The 13,051-nt window shown below is 49.4% G+C and overlaps 1 protein-coding gene across 4 annotated transcripts; it reads left to right on the forward strand.

Moving 5' to 3' along the window:
* Nucleotides 1–2,673: 2,673 nt before the first annotated feature.
* Spry1 (sprouty RTK signaling antagonist 1) lies at nucleotides 2,674–8,235 on the forward strand. Of its 4 annotated transcripts, XM_026412222.2 has the most exons (3): nucleotides 2,674–3,028; nucleotides 3,665–4,109; nucleotides 6,265–8,235. In XM_026412222.2, exon 3 carries the CDS (start codon nucleotides 6,320–6,322, stop codon nucleotides 7,283–7,285), a length of 966 nt encoding a protein of 321 aa, XP_026268007.2. In that variant the 5' UTR covers nucleotides 2,674–3,028; nucleotides 3,665–4,109; nucleotides 6,265–6,319; the 3' UTR covers nucleotides 7,286–8,235. The 4 variants fall into 4 exon arrangements, with proteins under 4 accessions (XP_026268007.2, XP_026268010.2, XP_026268009.2 ...); XM_026412225.2 differs by lacking the exon at nucleotides 3,665–4,109; XM_026412224.2 differs by lacking the exons at nucleotides 2,674–3,028; nucleotides 3,665–4,109 and adding an exon at nucleotides 4,294–4,351.
* The last annotated feature ends 4,816 nt before the right edge of the window (nucleotides 8,236–13,051 follow it).

The following is a 13,051-nucleotide window of genomic DNA, read 5'->3' on the forward strand; positions in this document are numbered from 1 at the left end:
CTCAGTAACAAAAATGTTATAGCTGAGTAATAACACAACGAATCTTACTAGCAATCATGTAAGTTATATGACTGAGACTTCACAGAAGCATTGGATTAGTAAGGGAGGAGTGTTCAAAAGGGTGGGATACATTAGAGTTGCTGCTGTTTTTATTTTGGAAAATAAAATGAACAAATGAATAAGGAGGGCTGGGGATGTGGCTCAAGCAGTAGCACGCTCGCCTGGCATGTGTGCGGCCCGGGTTCGATCCTCAGCACCACATACAAACAAAGATGTTGTGTCCGCCGAGAACTAAAAAATAAATATTAAAAATTCTCTCTCTCTCTCTCTCTCTCTCTCTCTCTCTCTCCCCTCTCTCTCTCTCCCCTCTCTCTATCTTTAAAAAAAAAAATGAATAAGGAAAGCCTTTTAGAATCCTACTGTTTATTTATTTATTTATTTTTAATTTCTAGCAGTTGCAAGGAGATACCAGGCCTTCCCCCCCCCCCCCCACCTTTTACTCAAAAGTCGAATGAGAAGAGATCGCTAACTTTGAGACCAGGAAGAACAAGTCACAGATGCCATTCCACTCCATTTAGACATATTTGGACATAGTGAACTAAAAATTATTACAAGATTTCCCTATTGGTATTTACATTGCTTTTCCTTTCCAGAAAAATCTCATATATTTGATATCCATTTTTATCAAGGTATGCTGTAATTAAACTCACAAGATAAAGAACAACATCTATTTTAAACTAAAAATGTTGATTTCTATGAAGGCATGTAATCATAGGCAATCAAAAGGAGAATCTGGTTTCATTAAATGTCTTCTTGATCCAAAGAGGCAAGGCTATTCTTATATTTTTTTATTAATTTAATATTTATTTAATATTAATTTAATATTTAGAGAAAAACATTGATGTATTTTGGAGCCAAGTGACGCAAAGGGTCATTGATCAATTTAATACAGCATATTGGATTTCTAAATAGAACATGACCCACAGAAACACTGTTGTAGATAAAATCTCATGGATTTTATTCATTATTATAATTTGAAAATACTCAATCACATGAAAATTGTTTTAATGCTGGGGCTGGGTTGTGGCTCAGTGGTAGAGCACTTGCCTGGCATGTGTGAGGCCCTGGATTCAATCTTCAGCACCGCATATGCATAAATAAATAAAATAAAAGATCCATTTACAACTAAAAAATGTTTTCCAAAAATTGTTTTAATGCATCTCTGGTTGATATAGTTTGAAGTGTACTGTAATAGAAATCTTTCAAATATATTTTTGAAGGATTGATGGAATTAGAATGTTTGGTGCTCCCTCTGCTGATTTTATCATATTGGTGAACTCACCCTCTCCTCCTGTTCACACATCCAGAGTTTATAAACTTGTTGCTCACTATGGTGAGAGGTGAGAAGACAATTTCAAAGAACCAAATAAGATACTCATGTGATGTTCTATTTCTGATTTGACTCTTCAAATCCATTCACAAGAATTCCCCAAATCAGATGAAATCTATGAGAAAGGCAAAATATATACAATAAAATCAATTTTATCTTTTAGACTATTTTAGTACCATTCAGAGCATTAAGGGTGCCTATGTAGCTCATGGGCTCATTCTTCTTCTATTATTTTCTAGTGATTTTTACTGGTGTCCTCAGCAATGCCCTGGGTTCCTTGGAAGCAATTCTAAACATGACTTTAATTTTCGAAAGTGTTCAAGCATTTGAAAGTTCAGTTGGGTGGGGGTGGAGTTTCAACAGAATCACTTGCTATTTTAAAGGATATTTTAAAAAATTACTTTGAACTGGAAATATCCATACTGAAATCTACATATGATTTAGATTCTTGAATTTTGTTTTTGTTTGCCTTCCAAATGGACTTTGTTATTCCTGATACATGCTACTTGGGAAAATATTTCTTTTTACTTTGTTTTAGGGATTTAAAAGCTTTTATCTTTAAAAGTTTTTAAAACCTTAAATTTAAAATCTTAAATTTCATCTACAGTTATCTTTACTGCAGCATGAACTTCATGGTTTTGATAATATCCAAAATCCCAGTTTGTAAAAAAGCAAAAAGCAAAAAGCAAATTTCCTACATACATATTTTTTTTCAGTGACATATCATATGTTAAGAATTATTAAATCTGTGAATTGTTTCCATTTTAATTAATTGCCTTTTAACTGATTTTTAAAATCAGTTAAAAATAGGTTTTTTTCTCAAAATTATACAAATATATTACAAAACAGAAAGAACTTGGGATTTTTGTTTTCTTGTGATTGACTTTTGGGAAATATTGTATCACAATCCAAGATAGAGCAGTTATTTTAAAACTCACAACAGATTTCCCCCCTGGTGAACATATGGTTATGGTATATTTGCCAAAAGGAGTACTTCTTTCTGAAACTTCAGATTTCACTTACTCTCAACTTTGATTTAGACAGGAATTGTGAGGTTAAATTATTATTTTTGAAATATCAATACACATTTTCCCTCTAGTTGTTCCAAAGGGATGGCTTGACATACAGCGTTTTTCATTTTTAAAAAAAAATTCTTATTTTACAATTATTTACTAATTCAACTTCAAGGGTGGAATTCACCAATCCTTTTAAATTAGCGATGGGTAACTAGAGATTGATAGCTAAATTTGAATGTGTTCCTTCACGACAAATTTATTTGCAGGATTTTTTAGAGGCAATCCCCAATTTTTAGAGGATGTTTATTACATGAGTCTATAAGTTCACGTTTCCAAGTTGGTAAACACAAACCAAGAGCCAACGGAAACGGGAGGAAATCCTGTTCCAGGTTTTCGGGCAGCTGGTGTGATTGACACATGATATCACTGGGGGCGTGTCTTGGAGTGGAGGTGGAGGTGGCCGCGAGGAGCTGAAATTCTGCGGAGCAGGAGTGGGATCGCTCTGTAAGGCACACAGTGGTTTGCAGAGCGATAGCAGCGGACCCAGCTCCCTGCCCCGGATAAGGAACAGCTGCAGTCGCTGTACATGAGCGTGAAAAGCAATTTCCAATCTTTGCATTAGGTAAGAACTGTTTCCTTCCTTTCCTTCGTAGACATTTTAGGAAAGATAAGGTGAGAAATGTCGGTTTTTGCAAGGAAGTGAACATTTCTTTGAACTTGCTCTAGAGCTGAGATTACTGGCTGCATTTCAAAACACCGGCAGCGTTCCCACTACGGAACGCTCTTAAAAGTCTACCGCTAAAAGAAAAAGCAGGGTCCCTTTCACTTCCCCCTTAACCGAACTGCAACAAGTTCAACCTCTGGGACTGTCGCTGTGTGAAACAGGCCGTTTGTGCCGAAGAGGGGCTGGACCCAACGTGGGTCTGTTTAGGCATTGTTGGCGACCGAGTCCGAGCGAAGCCGGGTTCAAACCTGCGTTCCTTTCTGCGCGCCGAATCCCTGCGCGCACAGGCGCTGCTTGACGTTGGTTGAACTCCTGGGCATTCCCAGGGGCAAAAGCACTTCAGCAAAACGTGCACGGCTGCATGTTACCCAGGCTCGCTGCTGACACGCGACTGCGCCGGCCTGTCAATCACCGGGCGCGGGCACATGGCTGGGCTGCGGGCGCGGGCGAGCTGGCCGGCGGCGGGCGCGCGGCGCGTCCCAGGGCCCGGAGAGAAGGGAGACTGACGTGTTTCTCTGTGATCATCTGTGGCAGGCGTTTCGCCGTGGAACCGGAGGGGCGGAGGACTGGAAGTGAGCGCTGCCCAGGAGAGGCTGACCTGCGGGGACCGCGGCTCCCGGGACGCGGCGCCCACTGCCCAGCGTGCGGGATCGGCGGAGCGCCTCGGCCTGCGCGGGGACCCGGACGACGTCCGCCCACCTCGCCCTGAGAAGGACCCCGAACTTCGCTCCTTTCGCCCCCCAGAGGCGGGTGGGAGCCCCTCCCCCACCAGCCTCGGCCCGCCGAGCCCGCGACGTGGATCCACTCGTCCGGAGCCGCCCCGGCCTGCCTGCCCCGCGGGGAGCGGAGGGAGCCGCGCGGCGCCCGGCGCGCACGCCTCCCCGCCGCGCGCCAGCTCGCGTTCCCGAGGCTCGGAGAGCGCGAGCGAAGGGACTTCCTCAGCTGGTTCCCGGACGGGGCTGCAGGAGAGGAGCCCCAGGTGGATGCTGCTGAGCCGCGGGGCGCACGCGAGCCGGGAGAGGTCGCGGGAGAGCCGCGCGCGGCGGCCGGAAGGGGGCCGCGGGGGGCGCTCTGCGGGGCGGCGGGGGCGGGCCGACGCACCGCGGCTCGGGCGATGCCCCCGCGTCCTCCCCGCCGCGGTTGATGCCGCGCCGCCCGCCGCCCGCACCGGGACCCGGGCCGGGCCGCACGGCGAGGGCCCCCGCCGCCGCTCCGCCCTGGGTGAGTGTGCGGCAGGTGCGGGACGGGACGGGACCCGGGCGGGCGGAGGGCCGTGCCCGCAGCGGGCGCCGCGCGTGTCGGGACGGCCCGGAGCGCGCCGCGGCCTTGGGCGGCCCGGGTGCTGCGCGCGGCGCGGGCGCGGCGGGAGAGGGCGCTGCCACTTTAAAAGCCGCGGCCGCCTCGCGAGGCGGGGGCCTCGCCCCCCTGGAGAGCTTGTTTTCATTCATAACTTTTTCCTCTCCGTCCTCCGCGGCGACTATTTATTCGCGCTGCCGGCGGAGGAGCGCAGAGGGCGCGCGCCCGGGAAGCGGGTCTGGGGACGGGGGACGCGGCCGGCGCTGCGGAGCCGTGGGAAGCCAGCGCCGTGGGCAGTGCGAGGAGGTACGCGGTCCCCGGTCCGAAAGCGCCTCCCGCGCCCCGGCCCTGCCCTCCGGTGCCCTTGGCCCGCGGCGTGGGCTCGGCCCCGGCCCCAGCCCCGGGGACCTGCGCTGGGGTGTGGGTCGCGCCGCGCGGGGCCGCCAGCGGGGCCTTGCGGGCAGTCGGTTCTTAAAGCGCCCCTTGCCTGGGGAGGGCCCGGCCTCGGCGCGTCTAATGGGCCGGAGTAAGAGCCGATCTTAACAGCCCTTAAGGACTGGAGCAGACCCCGCGTGGTGACTGTTTCTCGCCGCGTGCAGGAAGGTAAAAGTAGTGGGCGCTGGAGAAGTGAACCTGGAGGAGAGTCCAGGACGCTCAGTGCAGGCGCTTGGTTCCGCTTTATTCCTTAAGATGGGGTTTGGGGCATAGGGCAGTAGTGGCAACGGGCATTTTCCCCTTTCAGTCTTGATATGGATTGCATCTGTAGACTTTACAGAGAATATGTGTGAAATATAGTTTGCCATTGATTGGAAATCGGAACGTTTTTATATCTGGTGGTTTGTTTTATGAAGATTACATTATAACTTAGAAATATGTCACTATGAGCCTGGAAACCCAAATGCCTATTTTGATCAGGATATTAGTATACTTATTACAAGAAGCACAATGACTCAGAGTTGGCAGTGCTTTTGAAGATCAAGGTCTGTCATATAAACACATATTTTTAAATTAAAGGAAATTCGGGTAATATTTTAATTTCTCAGGATTTCCCCACCCTGCTTGAAACCCTGACGCTTGTGCATAAAAGTTATCTTCTTATGTGACTGAGCTCTTGTTCAAGCTTTTAAAGAAGTCGGATGTGAATACTCTGTTACAATAGTGACAGAATGGTGTGTGTGGGTTAGTGACTATTAACACACCAAGAACTCTTGTGCTTCTTATCCTTTATTGTGCACCTCACAGATCAGTAATGAGGTAGCCTTTGACTTCTGATTTCTACTAAACATGACCGCTTATTCCGATATTCCATTTTAGTTTGGAATAGCTTGAGCTTTTTGGAAAATGCTTTCCTTAATTTCCTTTAATCTAAAGCATGTAATAGCATTCAGCCAACAAAAGGCCTGGGCACCCATGTCATTCTTGATTTTTAAGATGTAGTAGACATTTCCTTTATGCAAACCACCAGTGAACTGACACTCAGCTTTCTCAAGACGAGAGCTCTCCCAGAGCTTGTGCCCAGATTTCTTTACCAAGGCAAATTTCATTTTAATTTTTGTTGGATGCACAAACAGGAAGACATTACTTCCTCTTGATTCTGCTTTTTTAAAGCTGGAAAAACATCTGATATTTTATGGCATGGGGTCTCTTGCTTATATTCCCCTATGATGTGTCCATAGCCTCTCAGAATTGGATGCTGGTCAGGACCCCAGCATTATTGTGTAAGGAGACCATTACCAGGTGTTTTAGGCACTTTGTGACTTGACAGGACCTCCCTCCCCCAACAAACGCTTCCTGTCGTTTATTTTCTCTTCTTCCTTAATTTTCCGTTTCTTTTCTAGGACTTCAGATGCATGCCAGGTTTCCGCTGACTGCTACAATCCAAGGTCCCCACACATGGAGCCCCCAAATCAGCATGGCAGTGGAATTTCGTTAGTTGTGACCCAGCAGCCTTCTTTGGATGGCCGTCAGAGGACAGACAATGAGAGAGAGATTCCGCCTGCTGCTATTTTGTCCCTTGACCAGATCAAGGCCATCAGAGGCAGCAATGAGTACACAGAAGGGCCTTCCGTGGTGAAGAGACCTGCTCCTCGGACAGCACCCAGACCAGAAAAGCAGGAGAGGACGCACGAAGTCATACCAGTCAATGTGAATAGTGGCTACGACCAGAGACCCTCCAGCCACCTGGGCCCCTCGGGATCCTCGAGCAGTGCCCGGGGCCCCCTTCTGAGCAGGTCCACCAGCACTGGCAGTGCAGCCAGCTCCGGCAGCAGCAGCAGCAGCAGCGCCTCCTCGGAGCAGGGGCTGTTGGGACGCTCCCCGCCAACCAGGCCTGGCCCTGCTCAGAGGTCCGAGAGGGCGGTGCGGACCCAGCCCAAACAACTGGCTGTGGATGACCTGAAGGGTCCCTCAAAAGAGGGCCCGGCCCAGCACAAGTTCATCTGCGAGCGGTGCCTGAAGTGCAAGTGCGGGGAGTGCACGGCGCCCCGGACCCTGCCCTCCTGCCTGGCCTGCAACCGGCAGTGCCTGTGCTCCGCCGAGAGCATGGTGGAGTACGGGACCTGCATGTGCCTGGTCAAGGGCCTCTTCTACCACTGCTCCAACGACGACGAGGGGGATTCCTGCTCAGACCACCCGTGCTCCTGCTCACAGTCACACTGCTGCTCCAGGTACCTGTGCATGGGAGCCATGTCGCTGTTCCTGCCCTGCCTGCTCTGCTACCCTCCGGCCAAGGGGTGCCTGAAGCTCTGCCGGGGGTGTTACGACTGGGTGCACCGCCCGGGGTGCAGGTGCAAGCACTCCAACACTGTCTACTGTAGGCTGGACAGCTGCACCTCCCGGGCCCAGGGCAAGCCCTCCTGATCTATGGAGGGGCTTGCACCTCCTGGACCTTGGCTCTCCAGCTGTGGCTGTAGAGGAAGATCCTGTCGGAGGCTGAGCTTCTTTTCTTGGAGTTTTCCCTGCTTCCTGCCTTCTGCTCCCCATCCCAAGGTCTGACTCCTGGAGTTTACGTTTCTGTGGTGGGTGATCTTCAGTGAGAGGAGAGGGAGACTGCGCGGACTCCCACCGATGGCCAGAGCCGAGGGCCGAGGGCTTCTGGGTAGCCTTTTTCTTCTACAAGTGGCCCTCCAGAGTGGTGCCCCACACACCCCCGGCTGCAGTGGCCCAGGCTGTCTTTGACTGGCTTCGGTGGGAGCCAGGAAATTGGTTTGGAGGAGGCAGCTGTCAGGCTGCTTGAAGAAGCCCCGTCTGCAGTCTGTCTGCAGTTAGGGGCATCGTCCTAGCAGGGGACCGTGAGTAGAAGGGAGGAGCCAGTTCTGCCATGACGTGAAAGTTCCCTTGAACCACTGCCCCTCTGCTCCTTGGTTCCCTCCCTCGGTCGGGCGCTGCCTCACGGAGGTGTCTTGTGGCAGGTGTTTCCTCCTTTCTGTGGTTTTGGGTTTGCTCCACGGCTTGGAGATCCTGTACCTGCCCCATTCCTGCTGCTCCTTCGGGGTTGCTTCTTTTGGCCCCTTGGGTAGTTAGCAGCTGGATGATTCTAATCTTTTCTGTGTTTTCATTGCCTTAACCACAAACTGTGGTGCTTTTTGTATATTTTATGTATAAATCACAAAGTTGAATTCTGACTATTTTTAAGACAAAAGTTTGTTAAACTTTTTTATTGTAAAGAATATTTATTATGCGAATCTCTATTATTTTATGATATTTATTGCAAAAGACTGTTGAAATATACTCCTGTCTGAATATAACAAAATATCAATACTTAATGGAAAAAATAAAGAGACACGAAGAAAGTACATATGTTAACTACAATGCAGAAAATATATTAATTAATAACTGTCTCTTGCTGCCTTCATTCATTAGCCTATACTGTTACAGTGATTTTATTATTTGCTTTGATTCTTTTTCACATATATTCAATTTACTTCTTTCCCTTGAGGTATTGAATCTGGATGCAGGTGACCTCAAATTATAAGCTTGATGTTTCCTGCAAAGTACATCAGTCAAAATCTTATAATGCAAGTTCTGTTTCAGCGAGTGCACAAGTGAATCACTTTATAAATTTTTTTTTTTTTTTGTAATATTAGTAGTACCTCCCTACTTTGGCTATTTTGTAAGTGTGAAGTTTTGTGTTGTCACAGTTTCTTGAGACGGGGCACTTCTGTGAGTTTTTAAGTTTATCTTAGATGTCTTGGGTTATTCAGAAATTCGTCAGCAAGACTTAAGGAATCTAGTTCGGTGGACACCCTAGGATCCTGGTACTGTCACTTTACAAAGCACTTAGAAGTTGGAGAGCACCAAAGGAATGATTCACACGGTCAGATGTCTTGAAAACTTTTCTGTTTCCTTTAATAGGTCTTTAATGTGACCTGTTCAGATTGCACTTTATGTGTCATGGAGTAAGAAATCTGGGGCTGAAACTCCACATAGATAAAGTAAATATTCTATGCCTTCTGGTTTTTAGTCTGATTAAAACCACTGGCACCCGACTAGCCTGCCAGGAGTCCACGCTGAGCCTCCTGGGTCTGATGAAATTCTTGATCACGTGAGTCCCCACTCTCAGTCCCACCCTCTCCCTGTGGCTAAACGATATCGTCCATGATGGTCTGCATTTGAGAATTAGATGCTGACACAATCTGAACCCACGTGACCAAAGCCCTTGTCAGGTGGTGTCTGGTGGTCACTGACGGACGTGCTGCTGCTTAGGAGTGTGCTCCACCGACAGGCCTTGGCTTTGCGAGTACAGACAGTGTAGTTGGTAGAAACTTGCCTTCAAGCTTCTCCATCGAGCCACTGACCCTATCAGTTGGTAGTGTGACATCTATTAAATATTTTCTCTGTGCTGCAAGCAGAACATTTCAGAATGAACACTCGTGTGGCAGAGCTGCTTTGCCATCTCTGCTGTTTCAGAATGTGGGCTTAGTTTTCCATGCATGTCCTGTGATGTCATCATGGTCTCAGTGCTCACAGTATTTCCTTCAGATTTGGCTCCTAATGAGGTATATAAACAGCCTCCCTCAAAATGCAGTGTGGTTTGGGTGCTATTATTCAGACATGGGTGTAGTTAGGAGCTGGTGTAAGAGCTGTCTGTCTCCGTCCTAACCAGGCTAAGAGCGGCACGTGGTGTGACCTCAGAGAGGGAGTTGTGCTGCGGGCTGCGGCTTCTGGCTGGGCGAGCTCATGGGGTTCAGAGGTGGTCGCTGCCCCGGGGCTCGGTGTGGACTCCTGGCAGGCTAGTCGGGTGCCAGAGCATAAACGCCTGACTCCAGACTCCTCCTTGCTTAGTCCTGGGGTGTCGGGCGTGTCCCGAGAGCCGAGTCCTGGGCTCTGAACCTGCTGCGGGCCATTGCTCGAGAATGCTCAGGCTTTGAGAGGGCCAGGCTCTCTGGCCGTGCCTCTGCCCCCACTGGGGCTGCTAGATGAAGAGTGACCCAGGGAGCATCTGGGTGGCCTTCTTACTCCAGTTGCTCCTTCGAAGCTCCTGCCGCCCACCCGACAGTGATGTTAAGTGGTGCTATTCCAGTGCGTTTCCCTACTACTGGTGACTTTCCATTTTGAAGAAGCCTTACTTCTGTAGATAATGTAATTGTGAATAAGACCGGAACAGTATTTCTCTAGCTGGGTAGTTGCCAGATAAGAGTTTATAAAATGTGACCTAGCAGGAAATTGGAATGTGACTCAGTGGACGTGTTTGTTTTGTGACGTGCTGAGATGAATCTTTAAATAGAATCTGTTACAATTATCTCATGGTTTTCAAAATGCAAATCATACAACATTCCAGTTACTACCTAAAGACAAAACCCCAAAATGGTGGTCTTTAAAGTGAAAACTTTACCCTCAAATTGATAATGAACCAAACTAAGAGGATTAATTTCCAGAGGATTGGTAGAATTGAAATGACTTCCTCTTCCTAAATCTTTCCTTTTTTAATAGAGTCCTACATTTCATGGCTGATGTAATGCATAGCTTTTTTACACACAAATACAATCCCCTTTTGAAGAGTATTGAAATATTGAATCCAACAGAAAAGAGTGGGCAGCCATTCTCTTCCGCCCTCCGAGAGCTGGGTGTGGTCAGTGCGGTGCCTGGCCCAGCGGGCTCCAGGCCCAGCTCTGAAAACAAATTCGACCCAATCCTGGGGGTTTTGTCTTTGTTTTTTCTAATTGGAAGAGTCAGGTGTTTGAAAACAAAACTCAGAATTCTCTGGCCCACTTGATAGAAGCCTGTTTCCCTCACTATTCCACTGGGCAGATGATCCCACAGCCGCGTGCTCGCCCGACAGGTGCTGGCTCTGCTCACTTTCACTGAGAATGCGCCGAGCCATCTCGCTGCACTTATCCGGGGCCTTTAGGTGTGCTGTCCTCTGTGTTGCAGAATCTGGGGCTAGAGACACCTCGGAGGCTGTGTATGAAAGCAGATAGGTCATCCATTCACAAGCCTGGGGGAAAATCACAGGGGAGGGGGCTGGTATCTTTTCAATACTTTCAAAAAGTTTTTTGGGTGATTTTATCAGGCAATTTTTGGAATGGATTCATTCAGTCCGATACCTGCCTTTGGAGAATGTGAAACAAAGGCACGGCCCGGGCCTTTCTCCCTCCCCGCAGCCAGCAGGCCTCTGCTCAGGGCTCAGCAGGCTCTTCTCCAGCAGGAGACCTCTGAGAGTTGGTAATGTTTTGGCCAAAATCCAGACGATGGGGTGTTGCTGTACATGGTTCGCACCGAGGTATCCCAAACTAGCCGAAATGACTTCATTGCTATGATCATCTTTACTGGTGAAAAGCGACACTGGGTTTGGGGCTGAGCCCGCGGGCTTCCTCGGTGCAGGCTTGGAGGGGAGGGAGGGAGCGCACTGATCGGAGCCTTCTGTGAAAGGGGCCGTAGCCTGGCCTCCGACTTGAGACCTCTTGTGACTGGTTCTCGCCACCTTTCGGACTGCTTTAGGGGGACGGTGATTAGAAATCACTATTGAGTCTTCATTATTGAAAAGACTGATGTGATCTGTCAGATAACATCACCCTGGATACATCCCAGGGGAGCCTAGAACTGTTGTGAACCCGGCACTTAAGCAAACCATTCTGGAAATGCCATTCTCCAGCAGTCTGAGAGCTTATTGTGATGAAATAGTGATAGAATCATGATTTTGCCTAGAAAGAAACTTAGAGATCTTCTAATCTAGTCTTTTCATTTCAAATTCAAAGAGGTTACTTGCCTAAAGTCATGATCTAGTTGCCAAAATAAAGTGAACTTTATTAAACAAACCCACAAACAACTTGCTCCACACACACGTGGTAAATGGCCAGAAGGAAAGAGGGGCTGGCTTGGGTGAATGAAGGGTTTTGGTGGTTTTTGAGGGGCAGAGGGATGGGGGTACTGGGGTTTGAACCCAGGGGCACTTTGTCACTGAGCTACACCCCCCACCCTTTTGTGTGTGTGTGGTGCTGAGGCTCGAACCCAGGGCCTTATCATGTGCAGCAAGCACTTCACCAACTGAGCCCCCTCCCCTTTTTTAAACATCAGAAACAGGGCCTTGCGAAGTTACTCAGGCTGGCCTCCGACTTGCCACCCTCCCCTCAGCCTCCCGAGTCACCGGGTTACAGGTGTGCACCACCGTGCCCAGCGGGGTTGAACAATTGTCAGGTTAATTTACAAGTGTGACAGTGGAACAAATCTGTTAAGGGTGAGTTGATGGCAGTCCACGAGAGAAAGAAAAACTTGGTATGCATTTGCCTGGAATTCCTGAGCCCTGAGTCCAATCCCTAGCACACCAAAAATAAAAATAAAGAAGGAAAGAAAGAAAGATAACCAGGGGTACTTTGGCTGCACGGTTCCCAGCCTGAGCTGTGCTGCACATTAAGATCAGCTGAGGGTAGGGATGTCCCCAAGAGCTCAGGCAGCTCAGCCAGGGCCTCTGGTGACTTGTGCAGCAAATGGCGGCTTCTGGGGGTGAACCCTTGAAGCATGGCACGGTGTGCAGACGTCCTGGAGTCCAAGGGAGGCTGGTGATGACCTGTGGCCAGGCTGAGGTGCAGGGGTCTGCAGTGTGGGCCCCATAGGGAAGGAGCGGGACTCAGAGCAGGGCAGTGGGAGGATCTCAGGGGCCGTGGGAGGACCTTTGGCCGTCCACATGGAGAGGCAGGAGTCTGGGATCTCCAGCTGGAGTTCAAGGTGGAAATCAGCCATCACAGTCAAAGCTGCGGGGTCGCCCAGCTAAACTGGGGGGTGGAGTTGGGGTGAGATGTAGCGACCACCCAGGCCAGGAGTGGGGACAGGCAGTTAGGCTCTTCCCCTAGAATCCTGAGGTGACGGGAAGGGGTCAGAGGCAGGAGTTTCAGATAGGAAGCCCCAGAGCCTCGAGAGGCAAGGGCAGGGCCAGCAGAGAGGGTGGCTGCAGGAGTCCGTCTGGAGGGAGGAGGAAGACCCGGAGCAGCACTGATCTGCAGAGGTCCTTCACCCACAGCAGGAAGACCACGAGGACCCGCGGCACCTGGTGGACATGCGCCCCACTGGGGTAAGTAGAGGGTGGTCCAGAGGTGGTTAGAGTGCCCGATGCTGGTTTGAGAACAGGACTGGAACTATGGGAGGGCCTGGGAACTGTGGGAGCTGGCCTGGGGCCCAGCGGACACTCTG

This window comes from Urocitellus parryii, chromosome 10, assembly GCF_045843805.1.
Source record: "Urocitellus parryii isolate mUroPar1 chromosome 10, mUroPar1.hap1, whole genome shotgun sequence".
Lineage (NCBI taxonomy): Eukaryota > Metazoa > Chordata > Mammalia > Rodentia > Sciuridae > Urocitellus > Urocitellus parryii.

Excerpts from the sequence above, each read along its gene's own strand:
- Spry1 (XM_026412222.2), top strand. The coding sequence starts at position 6,320 with ATGGAGCCCCCAAATCAGCATGGCAGTGGAATTTCGTTAGTTGTGACC.